Genomic DNA, 21,388 nt, shown 5'->3' with positions numbered 1-21,388 from the left:
CAGAAGATGGCCCTCAAAACCAGCTGCTACAAGGATGCCTCAGGCAGCTGAAGACAGATGGTGATAATGAACAAGAGGATGAGTTATCAAGGAAAACCAAGCCCCTCCATGGAATGTACCATCTACAGATAGAGGAAGTGGCTGACATCAAGAAGTCCTACCAATGGCTAGAAAAGGCCGGCCTAAAGGACAGCACAGAGGCTCTGATCATGGCAGCACAAGAACAAGCCCTAGGCACGAGATCCATAGAGGCAGGAGTCTACCACAGCCAACAGGACATGAGTTGCAGGCTGTGCAAATGTGCCCCAGAGACAGTCCAGCATATAGCAGCAGGATGAAACATGCATGTTGGGAGAGCCCACACTGAATCATGTACAGGAACATCTGTGCCACATGTGGATTAGAAGCCCCAAGCCCTGATGGGAAACACCACTGATGAAGGTGGAGAACAACAGGGCTAAGGTCCTGTGAGACTTCAAATTCCAGACAGACAAGCAGCTACTGGCCAACTCACCCGGCATAGTGGTGGTTGACAATAGAACGAAAACCAGAGTTGTGATCAATGTGACAATCCCAGCTGAAAGAAAGAGCACGAGAAAATCGAGAAGTGCCAATGGCTGAAGGAACAACTACAGCAGATGTGGAAGGTAAAGTCCAAGTGGTCCCAGTGGTAATATGAGCACTAAGAGCTGTAACCCCCAAACTGGAAGAGAGGCTCCAGCAGATTCCAGGCACAACATTGGAGGTCTCTGTCCAGAAGAGTGTAGTCCTTCTTATTTTGATACATTTATTGTCTGTGCACTCATGATTTTCATGTTGATGTTTTCTTTTTTTTTTTTTTTTTTTGTATAGCACTTCAAAGTAGTGATTTCTTTATCACAAGTCAGAATAGTCCTGATTGTCCACTTTCATAACTGATGAGAATAAAGGAGTGTGTGTATTCTATTCAAAGTGCACATGCATGTGCTCTGTTCCACATAAACAGATGACAAGCAACACGTCCAGGCAGAGTGTTAAATGATAAACTGTAAACTGGAAATAAAACCAGCTGAAGTCAATGAAACAAAGTATTTGTATGTTTTTATTTGTTTATAATGATGGGAGGACCATTTCGGTCCTGCATCCAGCAGAAAACTCACACTGCCTTCACACACACACATATCGCAAGTTCAACAACTTCCCTTTAACCACATTGTGACTGGTGTGGTCGAAGAAGAAACGACATATTATCCGCGTCATTTGTGCAGGTATAGTCATGTGAACAATGGTGCTGCTCCACGTGCAGTAGAAATGTGAGATCCGCCACATCCTACTTTTCTTTTAACTCTGCAAACATGGAGGACAAACACCCTACGTACCATCAAGAAAGTCACCTAGAGTGTTTAAAAAGTAAAGTCTGACCTTATATAGTCACTGTTTTAGCCACTTGATAAACTTGATGTTGCATGTGAATGTCACTGGGCCTTATTATTTCCTGGTATGCACAAGTTAATTTTTGAAATTCCTTTTTAAAATGGGATTTTTGGAGCACTGAGGGGAATTCCAGACAACAGATCAAACATACGCACAAGCAGATGGAAACAAGCTTCAACCTGTTTGTGGTTTTATGTTTTGTTTCACACATTTGTTCTTTCTTTTCATCCTTCTGTCATTCGAGGTTTCTATTTGCTCCGCCGCTGTGCCCACCTGATGAGGTCCGCACAGTGTAATAGCACAAGTTACCTACAGACCATCTGCTCAGTGCACCTGGACAGACCTTAAACACATATCCAAAGCAAAAAGAGAGAGCGAGGCAGAGACAGAGAGAGAGAGAAACTTGTATAAACTTGTATCGTATTCGTATGAACTCACCCAGACTTCAGCCACGGAGGATTCATCCGCTTTATGACTGCCATGGGATTGACTCCTGTTGAGCTCTTGGCATGCTCCAAAAACCCTTGAGGCACTAAAACCTACATCCCACTGAGCTCCTCTCTAAGACTGGTGACTTAGACTGTGTCGTACACGCTCACGCAAGTGTTTCTCTGAACTCTGGCGTTTGCTCCACTCTGTCTGGCCTGTACAAATGACTTCAGTGGAGCCGAGTGCCTTCCAAAATTCCTCCCACTACAGGCTTCACTTCACAAAGCTGCCCGGATTGAGCAGGACTGACAGCTAGGACAGCCTCTGTGGGCGGGGAAAAACACACACACACACACACACGCACTCATCATCGAGTGTGCACTCACATTTCTCTCTCCTCCACATACGCAGTGTAATGTTATCCATTGATGAGACTTGTAGTAGTCATATCGATGTCACTCCTCCTTGTTCCTACTCCCAACAAAAACGTTTGTTTCCGACAGCAGTGATGGCACAAGTGCTGTGACTGACAGGCAGCAAGTGCGACTCTGGCATGGGGGATGGCTACTGGGCATGTAGCAAGTGGTGACAATAAGAAGACAGATAACTCAGAGAGATGGCAAAAGGCAGTTTCTTTAAAAGAAGGGAACAGCATACTGTACATGGAATGTTGGAGACGGCAACCACTGAGGCTAACAGCCGGCCCGTCCCCACCTCCCCAAAGTAAACATCTGTCTGTCACAGCGAGGTGAAATGTGGGTGCCCTCTACACTGCGCTGCATTATACACACAGAGAAACACAACACATGACCAGAATCTCATAGTGGTACGCAATAAAAAAAAACATCACTTTAGGTTACTGGTTAGCATCTAAGTCTCACAACCATACGGTACAACAGGAAGCACAAGTACCATAAATACACGGACCTTCATTCTCCTGCAAAGATATCGACATCACCAAACACCTCTGTGCGGCAACCTCATGACTCCATAGGCTCTTCCCAGGAGACTCTCATCAGTAAAATTAATAGAGGTGCTAAAATACTTCAAATGTACAGAATACACTCGAGTCATTGCTGAGAGGTCAGACTGACTACTGATAAAATGTGTGTATTAACCCTCAATCAACTGAGTGGGGTTATTTATCTATCTTTGACCACAGGCATATATTTTTGTGCACCATTTTTCTAATTTTTTTGGAAAAGGTTTCCTACGGTGGATTTGACAATTTATTTGTCCTGCATTTCACTTATCATCATCATCATCTTCAACCGCTTTTCCGGGTTCAGGTCGTGGAGGAAACAGCTCCAGCAGGGGACCCCAGACTTCCCTTTCCCGTGCCACATTGACCACCTCTGACTGGGGGATCCCAAGGCGTTCCCAGGCCAGTGTGGAGATATAATCTCTTTTCCTAGTCCTGGGTCTCCTCCCAGATGGACGTGCCTGGAACACCTCCCTTAGGAGGCGCCCAGGAGGCATCCTTACCAGATGCCCGAACCACCTCAGCTGGTTCCTTTCAACGCGAAGGAGCAGTGACTCTACTCCGAGCTCCCCACGGATGACCGAATGTCTCACCTTCTCTCTAAGCGAGACATTAGCCACCCTCTTGAAGAAGCCCATTTCGGCCAACCTGTACCTGTAGCATAGATGTTCAGTTTTATTTCAAGGGGTTTAATAAAAATACAGCATTAAGTGTGTACAAACTGAAATACAAACAGTATTGTACTGAATGATAAATGTGTCTGGAGTAGGCAGCATATAACTGGCTGTAACCCCTTGAATGAAAACGGAAAATCCACACTACAAGAACTTGATTCTTTAATTTTATCTCCATTGTAGTGGTGTACGGAGGAAAAATTACAATTTTTTGCAAGTGATCATTATAGACCTGATCAATATAGGCCAAAGAGTTGTCTACCACATTAAAAAAAATCATCTCTATTTAAACAGTTGATTCTGCCTTCTTCTTCTTCTTTTTCTTCTTTTTTCTTTTTTTTAAGAAAACATTTAAAATTTCCTGGGTTCACCAGCTTTCAAATTCACACTTCTGGTTTCTTCAGCCCAGTTTTGAAAAAGTAAAAATTAGTTTTTGAAAATCTTGTTGACAAACCAACATATTTTCAAGCAAATATGAGTGAAACCATGAACCTGTTCTGTGCAAGTAACCAAAAAGAGATTAACCAAAGTGGATGCATACAAATATTGCATCATATCAAAAATACACTCACCCACTGTCTGGTGGAACTTCAGCAGGACCCTGGGTTGTATCTGTCACTGGTGTTGCTGCAATGGTTTTTTCCTGTGTTTCCTCTGGCAGCTCACTGATTGTCTTCTTCTCAAAGTGCTGTGCTATTGTCTTCTGCAATTCCACCAGTTCTTCGATGCTCTGTGTTGGTTCTGCATGTGCAGCTGGCTCATCCAGTATTTCCAAGCAAGTTATAGGCTCCTTTTGCGGTTCTGGAAGCTCTTCTGTGAGCTTCTTGGTTGGTTCCTGTAGATCTGTTATATTCTTTACCACTACTTCGGAGACCTTTTCATTTGCCTTCTGTTTGGAAGGCTCCACCACCTGCTGTGATAGTTCTTGGAGTGTTGTATCGTGGTTGAGTTCAGGGAGATCTAGTGGCTTCCTCCCAGGAACTGCAGGTGGCTTCTCTGCTGTTTGTTTCAGTGGTAGGCTGTCCTCCTGGATTTCAGGAGCAGCTATCTCCTCAGTTGGAGTAAGAAACTCCACTTGAGGAGACTCCAGTGATGGAAGGGGTCTGTAGAAACAATACAAAAGAGAAGGGGTTGGGATATTTGCTGTTTAGTTTACAGCACATACACGAGGAATGACTGACAAATGACAAGTGTTTGTGTTTGTGTGAGGATGGAGCTTGTGTGACTCCAGGAGGGTGTGGGTGTGTGTTGTAGCATTGTAATGAGTGAAGTGTTCATTTGTGAGAAAAAGGCTCATTCTTGCCCTGGAGAGCAGATACGACATCCCAGCTGATGTCATCCTTTGGATATAAAGGCCTGCTTTACTTTCATTAAGGCGCAGTCATCTGACCCGAGCTCCAGTTACTACAAAGTCCAGCTCTGTCTTTACCTCCTCATCCATATGCATAGTCTTACTACTTTTGTAATTTCACTGCTGACCATGCTGGGGTGGAATTACAAAAATCTATGAAGACGTACTACAAAAGGGGAAACACTAAAAGACCACCACTTTAAAACTTATGGAAACAATAAAATGTAATAAATATGATAAATGCTTCTTTGTACTGTACAATCCCAGGTTCACAAGTGATTAAAAAAATCTCCCAGTCAAGGAAACATATCTTCTACCTGGCACAAAGCAGTGCATCTTTGATGGTTTCCAACTGACACACATCTCGTTTTCACACCCAGCACCCAGTCCTTAAGCCTACTTACTTACTTACTTACTTACTCTGGGCCATTGCTCTTAAATACTGAGGTATGGTCACTTTAATTCAGTATCATGAGGATACTGCAAACCCAAACAGGCTGGTAGAACTCAAAAATGTATTTCACTGATTGCCTAAAAAAATTCTGTACTCAAAAATAACAGGTAACTAGAACATAAATCCATTGTTCATTAAATCAAAGATATTAAAACTTTATGATATGATTTCATTCAAAACTGTTCAATTGATGTATAAAGCAAAAATAAGCAATTACCATTTAGAATTCAAAAATATCTTACGCAAAGAGAAGGAATGTATAATTTAAGGGGCTTATATCATTTTAAAATTACTGGCGCTAGGACAACCACGAAATGCTTCTGTGTCTCTGTGGTCCTAAAAAATGGAATAATCTACCTGAGAAACTCAACCGATGTCCAGATATCAACTGGTTCAAATATTTATACAAAGAAATGGTATTCTCCAGATATGTATCCGGTTGTTAAGCGCTGACATAACGCATCACGTGATAAATCTGTTTCCGGGTCCAAAGACCTCCACGTTTACAATTAAAGTTACGTCTGTTTGATCTTTTTAAGGATTTACAGTTTAAGTTTAGTTTGTGTTTACACACAAACACAAAGGCACATTTGTTATGAACAGGCACATATGCCTGGTTTGATTTGACGTCATGGAGGGGTGTAGGCGTTGATAAGCTTTGCTTCTGCCTATGCCTTTAGGTACCATGTACATTGTTTATTTTTTCTTACTGTCTTTATTCTTTGACTAATTTGTTTAGGATTTTTGTTGTTGTATATGAGTGAAATTTTGTTGCAGGGTTATCTAATAAATTCAATTCAATAAATATTTGAAATTGCTATAACATATTGTTTCTGGTTGCAGCTAAATTAGAAATGCTGATTTAATTAACCCATACTTTCAGCTGTTTCAACTTACAGTTTTTGGGTTAATAGAAACTAATCATTTTAAGTACAAAGAACAGAATATTAAATAGTAATTATGGCAGAATAAACATTATGCTTTTTCGTTAATGTTGGTGGGAACATTTGCGGGGTTTACTGACTTTTTCAAGGACATGCTGACATACAGGTGCACTCCGGGATTGATTGGCCAATTTTCCAGTTTCATCTTTACCACTGTCCCAAAGCACTGTACTGTCATTCCATAACCAATTTTCTTTTTGTGGTTTGATTGCAGCAGATGTAACATCTGTGTCTTCTTCAGTAAACCAAAAAAAAAAAAAAAAAACAAGAAAGAAAAAATGACATCTAATAAAGTCTTAGAAGAAAGATCAGTCTTCTTAAAACATGTTGTTGATCTCTTGTTCTAGTTTAAATACATGCTAGTGCAACAACAGCAGTGATTGTGGCTCAGTTGGTAGAAGAGGCTGTTCATAATCCTGAAGATCCCTTGGTCACAATGCAATTTTATTTATTTATTTAATGGATGTTAAATTGTTAAGCTCATTTTAGTTAAAAACAAGTTTTGAGTTTTGAGTTAACTTATTGTAATTTAGTTGTATTCAAAAGATGTACTGTATGTACGACTAATTTCAAATAACTTTTGAAATTTTTAAGAAGATAAACCTTTTTTAAAGTGCGGTAATTAATTGCATCAATATTTTAAGTCATGCCAGCTAGTCTGGGTTTACAGTGAAGCAGAACGCAGTTGCACCATAGACAACCATAAACATGGCCTAAAGTTGAGTGTTCCTGCGATTTACACAGTCCAATATTCAGATACACCTTACATAAATGACATCGTTGAAAAATACAACTTTCTTGCATAATGCGCCTTACTTAGAGCTCAGATTACATGCAAACTGTAAAGTGTGGTTGAACTTGCCACAAATGCATTTGTGCTATGGCCTTTAGACAAATGCGCCATAGATCATCAAGATAGCGCTCAACATTTTCTTTGACTTTTCCTTAAGGTTCCATATTGTATACAGGCCCTGGAGCCCACTGGTGCTGTTCTGTATCTCTGAATTCTTCTGTTGTGAAGTGGATGAGAGTCTATGACTCTACATGGAAGGAAGCCAGTTCAACACGGGTTATTTCACCAGCCAAGATCAGTACCCGCTTACAGCTAGGTGGACTGAGACAATGCAGATGAAGGATGTTGAGAAAATTCAAAGATCCCCTCTCAAGACAAATGCAGCATTACTTTCTGCCACAGAGTTGAAAACATGGTATGTGACAGTGACAGCATGCTACTTTGTGTAACACATTGGAGGAGTTAGAGCTTACACAAGACCTTACAGGGATGCTACATAAAACAGTACACTTAAAACATCATTTGCAGCTGAAAAGCTTTGATTTTGATTTGAAATAGTGTGGGTTCACCATTTCTCAAAAAAAAAAAACACCTGTGTGTGTGTGTGTGTGTGTGTGTGTGTGTGTGTGTGTGTGTGTGTGTGTGTGTGTGTGTGTGTTGTGTGTGTGTGTGTGTGTGTGTGTGTGTGTTCCCTTAATCCGTACTTCTTCAGGCATGTCCCTCATAAAACGAAAACCGCTGTCGCAGACCAAATGGTCCACCCCTAAACATTGGTCCGCCCTGCCTCCACTGTGCATGCGTCATTTTGGAGCTCAGCAGCTCGTCTGAGACGGAGTCTCTTCACCCAAAGCGATCAAATGGATTAATGTGATTATTAACCTTCAGATGACAAGGTAAAACCTATTAAATCATTCTAAATTCAGTTTTAAGCAGAATTAAGGCAAAACCCGGTGACGCTTTGAAATGACTGATGCACAGTGAACGCATCAGCTAGCAGCTCGTGTAGCCGCGGAGCTCTGATCGCTTCCTCCATCTTTTATGATGAAATAATGCTGAATTTATGTGGAAATGATTGTTGTACAAAAGCTTCAGATATCTGTCGCTGAGATAGATGATGACTGGAGTGCAGTTTGAAGCAGAAATGAGGCCGTTTTTAAGCAGAAATGAGGCAATACTCGGTGATGCTTTGAAATGACCAACACGCAGTGAACGCATCAGCTAGCAGCTCGTGTAGCCGCGGAGCTCTGATTGCTTCCTCCATCTTTTATGATGAAATAATGCTGAATTTATATGGAATGATTGTACAAAAGCTTCAGATATCTGTTGCTGAGATAGATGATGACTGCAGCGCAGTTTGAAGCAGAAACGAGGTGATAATCGGCGAACCGCGGCTAATGACGCATGTGCAGTGAAGGCAGGGCAGACCGATTTTTAGGGGAGACCATTCGGTCGGCAACACCTCATTCTATCTTTTTAAACACACACGCTTTTGTGTTTACCTTGAAGATGTAGCAGAAGTCTCCACACTGTCCCGTTGTTCAGTTTGAGAGACTGCAGCGGCCTCTTTAGAGCTTTTATCCAGTCAATCTCGCCTTCTTGGGATGGTTGTCCAAGAGTCTTTGTCATGATCGCAGGTCCACACTGTTGCTCGGTGGGAAACGTACAGACGGGGGCTCTTCCCTCTGATCTCCCTTCTTCAGGATCACATTCAAGATTCACCTCACTCACACCAGGGGGGTTAGGCACCGGCTGGGAAGGAAGCCCAGTCTGGGTTTTTGCAGTGTAGTCCGAGGACTGTGACCAAACAGCAGATGGTAGCTTAAAAACATCAGTTATTTCTGTTTCTTTTCCCTTCAGCACAGTAAAGCTCCCTGTAGAGTGACAAACGTTCTCTGTGCTGCCGTCCAGCACCTCACTTTCACTGAGGTCAGAAACTTTAACTGAGCCTGAGCCCAAATCTCGAGCACTCCCAGGTGGATTTACAGCACACTGCTCTTCCTCACTTACTGCTTGTATTTCATTTTGTCTTGTCTCATGGCTGCTATCCTTGTTGTCGTTGCCAGCTGCTTTATCACTCTTTGTGACTTCACAAACATCAGGACCTTTTATGGCCGCGTGTACCGTTACACCGCTGTGCACGGCTGAGGTTTTATTAGAACTTTGTTCAGTGCTGAGCTGAGATGAGCCAGAGAATTCCAAAAGTAAATTCTCATGTTCATGCCACCCAGCATCAGTGGGTGTGGCAGTGCTCCCTGAGGCCTGAGGTTTGCCACGTTGGCCTTGACAGGCAGCTGATAAGTCTGTCACAGCCTCCGCGCCTGGTGTAAAACTTGTATCTGACCCTAATCCCAGTATTTCATTCCCACGTTCAACCTGTCTTTCATCACCTACTGTGCCCATGTCTGCTGAAGCATTTCTCTTCATGGCTCCACTCTCATTGAAATCACTTTCAAGGAGAGAAGGCACATAAACCTTCTCATGACCCGGCACAGTGCTGACTTGCTCTCCTTCACTTTTCTCTACATCTGTCACTCTCTCATTGCTGTTGATGTCACTATCCATCATCTCTTCCTGGCTGCCCAACTGAAACAAACTCCCAACAGAGCCACCCCCTCCCTCTGCTACCCCTTTTACTTCAGGAATCAGAGCTTTGGTCGGCCTGACCTCGCTGTGATTCTCTGTTCTCCCCTCACACCACTGTGGACAGCCGGCTGAATATCCATCTGCAGGACGTCTGGCTACCAGCTGCTGCTGCACTTGTTGTCGAGCGCAGCCTTGAGCGGAGCTGGACTGTGATTGGCTAGGAGGTGTGCTACAATATGGCAAAGTTTGGGGGTCAAGAACATGATCACCACCAGACTTGTTTGAACTTGTCGGCGTGTTTGGCGATAAAGAAGCAGCATCTCTTTCCCCTTTAAATGCACTGCCACTCCTTTCTGTTTCCATCATATTCGTTATCAGTAATTCAGTCTGTTGTACTTCAGATGATGGCTGCAGGCCTCCTGTTTCCTCAACAGGCTTTAAATCTGACCTATCACTCTGCTGTGGAGCTGCGCCTGCATCTCCAGCCTGCTGCTTGGTTTCATCTGCTTCCTTTTGATTGTTTAACGCTGTTCCTTCAACTTGTTTCTTCTCCTCCTCATGAAACGACACAGACGTCTGATCAAGCCCTCTGTGTTTCTCTTCCATGTCGTCTTGCTTGTCTTTGCTAATTTCATCAGAAGCCGTGATGGTAGTGAGGTCATCGCTGAGCTGGCAGGTGATATTTTTGAGGTTGTCCGTAACAGACACTTCACAAATAACAGGATTAATATCAACAGTGTCAAGTACACTGTGTGATGGAGAGGCGACACTGAAAGATTGAGGCAGTTTTACTTCATCCTGTACAACAGGAGGCGTGTCTGGAGTCCAGTTTTCCTCTTGTACAGATGTGATTTTGTAATCAGATGGAAAGTTTGCATTAACTGCAGAATCTGTATATTCAATGATATTTTCTGAAAAGTCTTTTTTATCTTCCACTATCTGACAAATGTCATTCGCATTGACGCCATCGTCACCGCTCTTCAGACCGTGTGCTAAAAACATTTGTGGTGCCACTTCGCCCTTCGTGGCACCGCCCACCTCTCCACAGATAGTGGCGTTGTCGCCATCAGCAGCACTTTGGGTGTCTGTGTATTCAGGAAGAGAGACGTCACAGTCACCAATAAGCTCTAAGTGACTCAACATCGGGCCAGGAGACGGCAGCACAAAAGCAGGCTCACCGGCACACTGAGTGATAATCGACATAGGCTCTTCAGAGACTAACTCCAACATCACTGTCTCATCTTTTGTTACAGAACCCTCGTTAGACTTCAGGTCATTTTCAGTCAGTGGTACAGAAGACGTTGTTTGATCTAACTGGCAAGGCAGCTGCTTAGTACGGCTGTCATGGTTTATCTCAGGAGGGGCTGCAGGGATCAAAGTCACGGTTTCAAGATTTGAGGTATAGTCATGGACAACAACTGGAGAATTGCTGAAAGCTTCACATGTCAAATCACCACGTGGAAGTGCAGGGGAGGAGGTAGAGGAGTGTCCTTTACCTTCGTTTTCCTCCTGAGCAGCATTGGTACTTCCTAAAGGTGACGCCTGGGGCTGCTTACTGCTCAGTAAACCTTTGGATGCCTCTTGTGACTCTTCTGCTGGTTTCCATTCTGACAAACATAGCTCAACAGCACCCTTTTCCATTTCCACCTCTTCTTCCACTCCTTCATGCTTAGTCACTGTTGCTGCCTCCTGATTAACAGCTCGATTATCTCCTTCGGGGACAGTACTTCCTTCATAATTGGCTTTTTCTTCTCTGCCAGGTTGATATTCCTCTGTGGAACATGGCAGCAGTTGTTCAGCAGCATTTCCATTTAAGCAGGTCTCATCTGCAGTTTGCAAGTTGATGTTTGCATGCGAGTTGTCACAACCCCACTGATTTCCAGTATTATTCTCCTCTTCAGCATTAATCACATCTCCTCTGGCCGACTGCAGCCTTCCTAGATCTTTCTTTGGTTCTGGGAAGTCGGCTGAGTTCTGTATTGCTGGTTGATTCTTGGTAGCTGCATCAGTGGTAAATTCTAACTTCTTGGCATTGAGAAAATCTTGGAAGATGTAGGCGGCCTCAACAACGGGATGGTACAAGCTCTCGTGCACCATCAGCGGAGGCAAAGAGGCACAATCTAAAGCTGGCACTGGCATGTTGACGAGGTCCACAGATGAATTGCACTCTTCTTTCACACTTTCCTCAAAGTGAACTCTGTTGTTGGCCCGTCTGCTGTCACACATATCCACTCCGGACATACTGGGAGTGCTCTGGATCTGGCCTTGCTGTTGGAAATCAGGTTTACTCTTTGCTCTCCCAGCTTCTGTGGTGCTACTTGCAGGTTGCACCTGTTGATTGCTACCTGCGATCTCACCTGGGATTTCTTGAGAAATATTTAAAAGATGAGACGAGGACAAAGAGAGGAAGACTTGGTCGGAGTTGCTTTGAGGCTGTGTCTCAGACGATTCCTCACAAGTGAGTCCGACAGACGGTGTTTCCTCTGCTATCTTCCCTTGTTGATTAACCCTTACACCTCCGTCTGTATTGCCGCAGCTTTGCTCGGACTGAGCGAGGAGAGGTAAAATTGCTGCGCCATGCTGAAAGAGATGCTCCTGTTCCGTGCAGATGCGCTCAGTGATAGCAGCAATGGGCTCGCTCCAACGCTGTGGCTTCAACTGTGACTCGGCAGCAACAGTGGGCGGACATGCCTCGGTCTCAGCTGATGACACCCCATTACTACAGCCTTCTGGCTGGCTGAATAAACTGTGCACCACAGACGACCCTCCTCCTCCTCCTCCTCCCTTTCCTGTGCTCTCCAATCCCGCAGCAATGTAATCCTGACCATCAGTACCAGTGAGTGGTCCGAGGGGACGAGTACTGATAATGGTTACTAAGCAGAGTCGCTCCTTCTCATTCTCTCCCTCCTCAGCTGGGCTGAAGTCTGCGTCTGCACTGCAAGTGGTCGTCTCTGTCTGTCCCTTCACTTCAGTCTCGGCTGAGCTGTAAGGCATTGTGCTAAGGCAGCAGTTCTCAGATGCGGCTTGTCTCCCTTCGGCGGAAAACGTCGGGGATCTTTTTTCTGGAGGGCAGTTTAACGCGAGCTGAGACGAGCCGTCCTGGAGTCCTTTTCTCTCTCCTGGTGCAGAGATGACACATGCTTCTGTTCCTGCTAAATGTCTGTCTCCTCCTGTTTTCTCACTCTCTCGGACTGCTACCGAGCTTCCTCCGACTCTCTCCAGTAAATCACACTCCTCGCTCTCTCCCTCTCCGCTGCATTCTGTTTTTTCGGGCATCGTGGGTGTTGTCAGTGGCAACGCAGGAGGCACCACTAAAGCTGCACTGTTCTCTGCTACACACAGGCTCTGATTCAGTGTGTGCACCTCTGATTCTGGGGTAACTGCAGGCTCTTGTGTTTGTGCAGCAGCCGGATTGATAGTGTCGATTTGGACATATGTCACCGCTGCGTTTTGGTGAATGTCGATACTTCCGCCTACTTCACTGGAGCTGTGATTCATGCCACAGTAGGCCTTGGTATGGCTGTGGTTATCTGATTGCTGTGACAGATCCGGCTCGGATGCGGAAGAACAAGCTGTAGCAGTAAAATGATCCTGCTGGCTTTGAGGCGCTGATAGCGGGGGGCTGGAACCCGGATCTCCTCTGGGACTCAGCTGTCCTGTGTAACCAAACCCATTACCACCGCATATCACAGTCTGACTGTCAAACTGCAAACCTGTGCATATATCACCAGGCTGCTCATTCTGTGCTTTCTGTCCCATCTCTAGACTCATATCTATGCTTTCCTTCTTATTTTGCCTCTTTTTTTCTTCTTTCTTCACCTCATTGTCTTTTTCCAGATTTGCCTGTTTGAGCGATTTAAATTCATTGCCTTCCTCACCACGTGTGTCTTCTTGGGTCTGCTTATTTCTTAAATGAAGCGTGCTGCACTCTGATGTTTCATGAATTAAATAATCTTTGATCATAAATGTGTTCATATCGGACTCTTCACTTTGGTTTTCCTTATTTACATTTGACATTTCTGTTATTTTATATGTATGTTTGTCCTCGATTGCTTGAGAAAGATCCACAGTATTTGCTCCCACACTGACTGAGTTTGATTTGACATCCTCACTCTGCTTTGTAAGCAGAAAATCTTTAAAATCGATATTTGCTGCTGTCGGTGATTGTATGTGCTCTTTTTCTGGCATAACCTCTGGACATTCATCCTGGTTCTGTGTTGTTTTCAGTTTATTCCCCTCTCCTTCCTCGCCAGTACCGAGTATGTAATTCCTAAAACTAAACACTAATGTCTCCAACTGTCTGTTTGGTGTTTCACTCTTTCCATGTGCGCTCTTGTTTCCATGGTGCAAGTTGCTATGTCCTGACTGGACCACGATTGGAGACAGCGATGATGACTCATTGGACATATTAACCATCGCTTCTCCAGTTTTCTTCTCTAAATCATTAACCGTCTCAGGCGTGGTGCTGATGTCCTGATGAATGCCAAGTGAGGCCATCTGCTGTTCGCATTCCTGGAAAGCTTCTTGGAGCTCCGGATCCAAAAGCACAGACGGAGGAGGAGTGGCAGTGGACTGAGGTGGAGACAGGACATCTGTATAATCTGCGTCGCTATCACGAGGCCTGAGACGAAGGGCAACAGAGTTAACAGTCTGGGCTGGCAGGCAGGCGGCTGTTCATTCCACGATGCCACAGAGCGCTGCTATTGGCAGACTCAAGTCCATGCTCAGACGCTGCACTGCAATCGGTACATGCAGGCTGGACATCTATTCTGAGACGTGCATTCCTAAACGGCAAATAATACCAGCTGTTTCTCAGCAAATGGCTGTTAATGCACATGCAGTAAGGAGCATTTATGTGATGCCTTCTGGACATTTAATGTACACTCTCAGCAAAGAGGGTTGAAATATTATTACTCTGTTTCAGTGGTTCCAAATCTGGAGGCTTTCAGGGGGAACAATAAACAACGAAGCCAACAAAGTCATCTAGATCCAAGTTAGCCAGAGAGTCAAGTAACATATAAAGTACAAGATGGAAGCTCACCTCAGGCAAACCCAAAACAGGTTTTTCTTTCTTCTGGATTTATGACCAGTTTTGCAAGAACGTTTTTTTTATTTTACACCCGTGCATAGCTAAGGGTCATTTTTACAGCCCCATGTGTCCATTAATTCACAATCTAAAGTAGCAAAGCAACAGACATCCATTCATAAGTGATTTGATCCAATTTGGACAAAACTTAGTAGAATGACTGAATCATATTGACATGTACTGTATATGATGGATTTGGGAACCGATCTCCATATGTTGAGAAAGGGAATTGTCAGATTTGGTGGGAGCATGCGCTCTTAGAGTGTCCTGGTATTTACAGCTGAGTGACAAATTAAAAGTCTAAGTTAATAAATAAATTAATGACTCCTCCCATCTTTAAGGCACAAGGAGATCTCTGAATGAGTGGACACAGCCACCAAATCTCAACCCAGTTAAACTGTTGGACCAGTCCAAATAGTGTGAAGGTCTCAACAACAGAGACATAACACTGGATGATGTCATGACAGTTGCATTAACATCTGTATAAATATTGTGTCCTTTAATGTTTATTGCATCTGCTGTAGGAAGAATCCAGCATCATCTCATCTTTTGTTACAGAACCCTCGTTAGACTTCAGGTCTTTTTTTCGATCAGTAGTACACAAGACCATGGGTCAGTTATGTCACTGGTCCATGGTATATGACTAACCAGGTAAAATGCAACTGTGTCCACTGGACCTGATCAGTTGAATGAACATACCAATTCCTGCCACCTGCACTACTTTTTAAGGTATGCTAAGGGCTGTTCATCTATCTTTAACTATTATACCTACTTTTGTGCACTCTGTGATGCAGGTGGAGTGAGCTTTCTTTGTCTGTTACAAGGCTGGAAGTGTTTGTAACGTGTTTTGTATCAAATTATTGTTTGTTACACATCTTACTGATGTATTATCAACATCTGCATTTTCAATTTAAACCATGCTTAATGTCTGAACCGCCTGTGAAAAAAAGCCACCTCACAGCTGCAGAGCAAAGCAGCCTAAAAAATATAGTACAAACCAGAGTTATCAAAGTTGAGCTTTTTCCATTGGTTATTTCTTTAATTTGATTCTTATTGTTGTGTGCAGTTCCATAAATGAACTGCATTTCTATAGCACATTTCTGTCTGATGCAAACACTCAAAAACTCACATTCACCCATTCACACACTCCCCGCCACACTGATGTCTGGGTGCTATCATAAAACCCACAGCTGCATACGGGAGCTTCTGCAGGATTAAGGACCTTGTTCAATGGCATCTTAGTGATTTTCCTGTTTGACAGGGAACTGGACTGAGGATGCTTTGGTTGCAAGCTCATTTTTCTGACCTCCAGGCCACCACTTCCTGTTTTATATTCCTATTAAGCGCTATTCACTGTGCGCAATGAGTAGATGTGTGGTGAACCTACTCATGTATGGTGTGTCTGAATCCTGCAGCTTTAGAGCACAACACAATCACTGTGCCAGACTTTAAAACTGCTTTAGCTGGTCTACAGTGTAACTGGAGCAGGAAAACGTCAACCTTGTACTTAACCACACATCATTTTCTTGATGAATATGCCCATGAGAGCACAGATCAGCAGAAGTGCATTTGGTATAAAAAAAAATGGGCACAGTATTCAGACACACCTTACATAAGCAGGTTCATGACACATACACCCTGGTTCTATATTACAATGAATGTAAACTGGAAACAACACTTTAATAAATAAATAGCAGTATGCTGGCTCTTAAAGGGGATGATCAGCAACATTGTGATTGGATTCTTTCACATTATGCCCAAAATATACCCATGATTTATTAAGAATATAATTTGCACCCTGTGTGCATGTGGAATTATGGCAAATGAGCAGTTGTGTAATGAACACTCATCGTCATACTCAGATGAGGCGTATCTCTTGCTTTGTGAGGGAGTGCCAGCTGTGACATTTTGGCTTTGTGTTGTATTTCTCTGGGCATGATGCAGCATGCAGGTGGATCAGTGCTGGAGAAAGCCAAGGGGACACCTACATTTCAGCTGCTTAAGGCAGATAGATGGCTGGTAGAGGTGGGAATGGATTAACTGTCTGTCTGGTTGGTTGCTGTCCAGGACTTGGTACGGTTCCCTGGTATGGTAAATGCAGTGATGTGCATGCTTCCAGACATGAATTGACAGTGCTGTATTTTGCTGTCAGATTATTCGCCATGTATATTGCAAGAATGAGTTGAGCATGCCCCATAAAAGCTTGTCAAAACGATGACAATACATATGTATTTTGTTCATACAGTGCATCCGGAAAGTATTTACAGCACTTCACTTTTTCCACATTTTGTTATATTTGTTATATTATTTTTATATATTTGTTATATTTTGTTAGCCTTATTCCAAAATGGATGAAATTAATTTTTTTCCTTTAAATTCTACACATAATACCCATAACATCAATGTGAAAAAAGCAGCAGGAAATGGAAGACAAGTCAGGATGGAGGAAAAGTTGAATGCAGTAATGTACAGAGACATCCTGGATGAAAACCTGCTCCAGAGCCAGCCAAGATATCAAAGGAGTGACTTCAGGACAACTCTGTGACTGTTTTTGAGTGGCCCAGCCAGAGCCCAGACTATTGAACATCTCTGGAGGGATCTGAAAAAGTCTGTGCACCGACGCTCCCCATCCAACTTGATGGAGCTTGAGAGGTGCTGCAAAGGGGAATGGGCAAAACTGCCCAATGATAGGTGCACCAAGCTTGTGGCATCATATGACTTGAGGCTGTAATTGCTGCCAAAGGTGCATCAAGAAAGTATTGAGCAAAGGGTGTGAATATTTATGTAAATGTGATTACTTAGTTTTTTATTACCTCCGCCAAGGAGGTTATGTTTTCGGTCGCATTTGTTTGTTTGTCTGTCTGTCAGCAGGATAACTCAAAACGTTTTGAACGGATTTTGATGAGATTTTGTGGAGTGGTTGGAAATGACAAGAGGAACAAGTGATTAAATTTTACTGGTGATCCGGATAACGATCCGGATCCAGGAATTTTTTAAAGGATTCTTCACCATTGTGGGATAGGGGGAATTTTGACATTCTAGTTTCTAACTCCACAAAAACAATCCAGAAAGGCTTGAAAAAAAATTAGGGTGTAACACAGTCAAATGTTCTATCAAACAACAAAGTTTGGTGATGATCGGATCCGGATTCCGGATCTGGTGATCCAGGATATGCAAAAATATAGGGAAAATAGAAAATGTGTCAGTGTGAGGTGACAAATGAAGCTAGAGATGCACAACTAACACCAAATTGTAGCTGAATCTGTACTGATTCAGTAAGGTGTCATCAGATTTGATGTATCTTCAAATGTTATAGAGCTAGATCCAGAAGAAAACCGCCATTACCGAAAAATTGTTTTTATACAATAACTTTGAACTAATAAAGACATAAAAGTGATTCCAAGTTGTAGTGGTATGTTTTCATGGTCAAGGATGTCAAATATAAAGGAAAGAAAAGTGTATGTATCATAGTTTTGGTTGTAACACTGAATTGTTGAATAGATCACTGTACCAAGGAGGGAATCTCTTTAGGGACAGTGACCCTATGGCCTTGTTTAGAGACGTGTTTCATAAATGTTAAAAAATTCATATATTTGCAGTTTAGTTGAATAATAAATTGAATTTTGTCTCTTATTTGTTTTTGTCTATAAGCACATGCAATATCAATATCAGTGCTCAGATGACAGTAGCTTCTGGGAAAGGTGCAAGTTGCAATAAACTGTGATGCCAAGCGCTAAGGATACATGCTATCCAGTCACAGCAGATGAAACTTTTTTTACTACTGAGCAAACATCACTGTTAGACTTTTGTAGGTTCAATGATTCCACGGCGTGTAGATGTTATGGTGTCAGTGACCCCATGGCCTTGGCGGAGGTTTGCACTCTCTGAGTGCTTCCAGTTTTTAATAAATTTGCAGAAATTTAAAAAAAACTTTCTTTGTGTTGTCATTATGGGGTGTTGTGAGTAGAATTTTGAGGGAAACAATGAATTTACTCCATTTTAAAATAAGGCTGTAACATTACAAAATTTGGAAAAAGTGAAGCGCTGTAAATGCCTTCTGGATGCAGTGTAATTCTAAAAGACTTGTTTTTATGTGGGATAAAAAGAACCGTAACTATAAATGCTATACTTGAATTAAGTTACAAGGACAAAGAATGCTAAAGATCCCACCGGCTAAATGCACATGTTCATAACATTACAAGATATGTTAAGACATATCCACTGATAATGCATTTAATTAAAAAGGAAGCTATATATCTCTGTACCATTAAACAATAATTGCTGAGTCACTGTCATGCTATTAGCCAGGCAGCTGTGCAGTGTGAAGCTGTGGTTCCACTGGGTATAAAGTTCTACCATCCTTCCTGCACTCATTTCATCAGCTTCTATGTCGATATAATCTGATCCAGCAAAGGATAAAGTCCTTATCTCTTCATATAATACCTGAAGCAACCAGCAGACCAAAGTCTTCATGTCAGTGTGTTTAAATCGAAAGTGGGAGGAAAACACCAAAATGGTGTGATGCATATGACTGGCCATCTCATGACTGACAGCACAACATCTGTTTTAATCACAAACTGCTCACTTATGTGCGTGTACCTGCCTGCCACTCCCTATTAATATGCAGAGAAGTGAAAACCCGCAAGCACTTAGTAAAAAGGTTTTGCTGCTAAATAAACTACTGTCTGTCATATAAATCAGAGGTTTCACAGAACAGGTGAATGTTGCAATACTGGATTTTAAGGCTGTGCATATTTACTAAAAACGTGTAATGACTCCAAAAGGCCATTTAAATGAGCTTCTTAGTTTGCTGGGTTTGTTTATTAACTTTTTGTTTGATTCTCTGTTTTGGTTTATATAATTAATCTCCCCATTTGTGACAACTGTACCCTGGTGAATTTAATATAATTAATACATTGATACATAAAGTTATGAATAATTAGGGTCATGGTCGTTTTGATTGACAGCGAGTGTGCCAGGTCCGGCTACTAGCAGAGGCTGCTAGCAGCGGCCGCTAGCTGCTGTGGAATTTATTTTATTTCAAATATCTGAGATAAATTTGTCTTGCCATGCAGTTAATTGTACTAACGGACCAACTACAAACTTTGTGCTGTTGTATTTATTTATTCAAATTTTTCGTTATGCTGTTAGCACTAATTAGCAGGTATTCTCAAGGTCAGTCATCCAGGCATTTAACCTTGAGGAGCGTTTTTTTTTTCTGTGAAAACATCGCCGAACTCAATACAAATACATGTAATTTGGTCATTTTTCAAAGGGGTCAGATTCCTCAATAAAGTCAATTTAATGGACAATGGTGTTGGGAAAGTGTAGTGACACGGACCCACAACAGGGGGCGTAAATGAACGGACAATGGAAGGAGTCAAATTATAACACTTTACTGTTGTGACTGACACAACCAAACACAGCAGATTACAGAATGTGCAAAAGTCACAGATGATGATGGGTGACAGCTGTCACCACGGCTTCTTCCTGAGGCAGCAGCGCCCTCTCGTGCCTGAAGCCCGCACTTCAGGCAGGGCGCCCTCTGGTGGTGGGCCAGCAGTACCTCCTCTTCTGGCAGCCCACACAACAGGACCCCCCCCCCTCAACGGGCGCCTCCTGGCGCCCGACCAGGCTTGTTCGGGTGGCGACGATAGAAATCGGCCAGGAGGGCCGGGTCCAGGATGAAGCTCCTCTTCACCCAGGAGCATTCTTCGGGTCCATACCCCTCCCAGTCCACCAAATACTGAAAGCCCCGGCCCATTCGACGGATGTCCAAGAGCCGGCGAACTGTCCAAGCCGGCTCCCCGTCGATGATACAGGCAGGAGGCGGCGCCGGACCGGGTGCACAGAGGGGTGAGGTGTGATGCGACTTGATTCTGGAGACATGGAAAACCGGATGGATCCGCAGTGAGGCCGGGAGTTGGAGCCTCACTGCGGTAGGACTGAGAACCTTGAGGATGGAAAAGGATCCAATGAAGCGGTCTTTCAGTTTAGGAGACTCGACCTGTAGTGGAATGTCCTTGGTGGAAAGCCATACCTCCTGCCCGGGCTGGTACGCGGGGGCCGGGGACCGTCGACGGTCTGCATGGGCTTTAGCCCTCGTCCGGGCCCTCAACAAGGCCGAACGGGCGGTGCGCCACACCCGACGGCATCTCCGCAGGTGGGCCTGGACCGAGGGCACACCGACCTCTCCCTCCACCAAAGGAAACAAAGGGGGTTGGTACCCCAGACACACCTCGAACGGGGAGAGGCCGGTGGCAGAGGACACTTGGCTGTTATGAGCATACTCGATCCAGGCCAGATGTTCACTCCAAGCCGTCGGGTGTGCGGAGGTCGTGCACCTAAGGGCCTGCTCCAACTCCTGGTTGGCCCATTCGACCTGTCCGTTAGTCTGTGGGTGATACCCAGACGAGAGGCTTACGGTGGCCCCCAGTTCCCGGCAGAAACTTCTCCACACCTGCGAGGAGAACTGGGGACGGCGATCCGAAACGATGTCTGTTGGTATCCCATGCAGCCGGACGACATGGTGGACCAGGAGATCCGCCGTCTCCTGGGCCGACGGGAGCTTCGGGAGGGCCACGAAGTGGGCCGCCTTGGAGAATCGGTCCACTATCGTGAGAATGGCGGTGTGTCCCCGGGGACGGCGGGAGGCCCGTGACAAAATCCAGACCGATGT

The 21,388-nt window shown here is 43.8% G+C and overlaps 2 protein-coding genes across 2 annotated transcripts in view; both read right to left on the bottom strand.

Annotated features, from left to right (window-relative positions):
• Nucleotides 1–4,509: 4,509 nt before the first annotated feature.
• LOC117523049 lies at nt 4,510–12,964 on the bottom strand. Its single transcript, XM_034184467.1, has 2 exons — nt 8,540–12,964; nt 4,510–4,601 (listed from the first exon to the last, which is right to left on the bottom strand). Exons 1-2 carry the CDS (start codon nt 12,897–12,899, stop codon nt 4,543–4,545), a joined length of 4,419 nt encoding a protein of 1,472 aa, XP_034040358.1. The 5' UTR covers nt 12,900–12,964; the 3' UTR covers nt 4,510–4,542.
• The window catches only part of LOC117522948, a 38,116-nt gene continuing 29,662 nt past the window's right edge, over nt 12,935–21,388 (bottom strand). Inside the window, exons 7-8 of the mRNA XM_034184369.1 lie at nt 12,987–14,244; nt 12,935–12,952 (exon numbers count right to left, since the gene is read on the bottom strand). Of these exons, the coding sequence (XP_034040260.1) occupies nt 12,935–12,952; nt 12,987–14,244 (1,276 nt within the window). The remainder of the gene's footprint in view (nt 12,953–12,986; nt 14,245–21,388) is intronic.

Source organism: Thalassophryne amazonica, chromosome 13 (genome assembly GCF_902500255.1).
Source record: "Thalassophryne amazonica chromosome 13, fThaAma1.1, whole genome shotgun sequence".
NCBI lineage: Eukaryota > Metazoa > Chordata > Actinopteri > Batrachoidiformes > Batrachoididae > Thalassophryne > Thalassophryne amazonica.
This window is presented reverse-complemented; position numbering and strand designations above follow the sequence as displayed.

Excerpts from the sequence above, each read along its gene's own strand:
- LOC117523049 (XM_034184467.1), bottom strand. The coding sequence starts at position 12,899 with ATGCCCGAAAAAACAGAATGCAGCGGAGAGGGAGAGAGCGAGGAGTGT. Across the intron at positions 4,602-8,539 it reads ACTTCTGCTACATCTTCAAG|ACCCCTTCCATCACTGGAGT; the intron begins GTAAACACAAAA and ends TTGTTTCTACAG.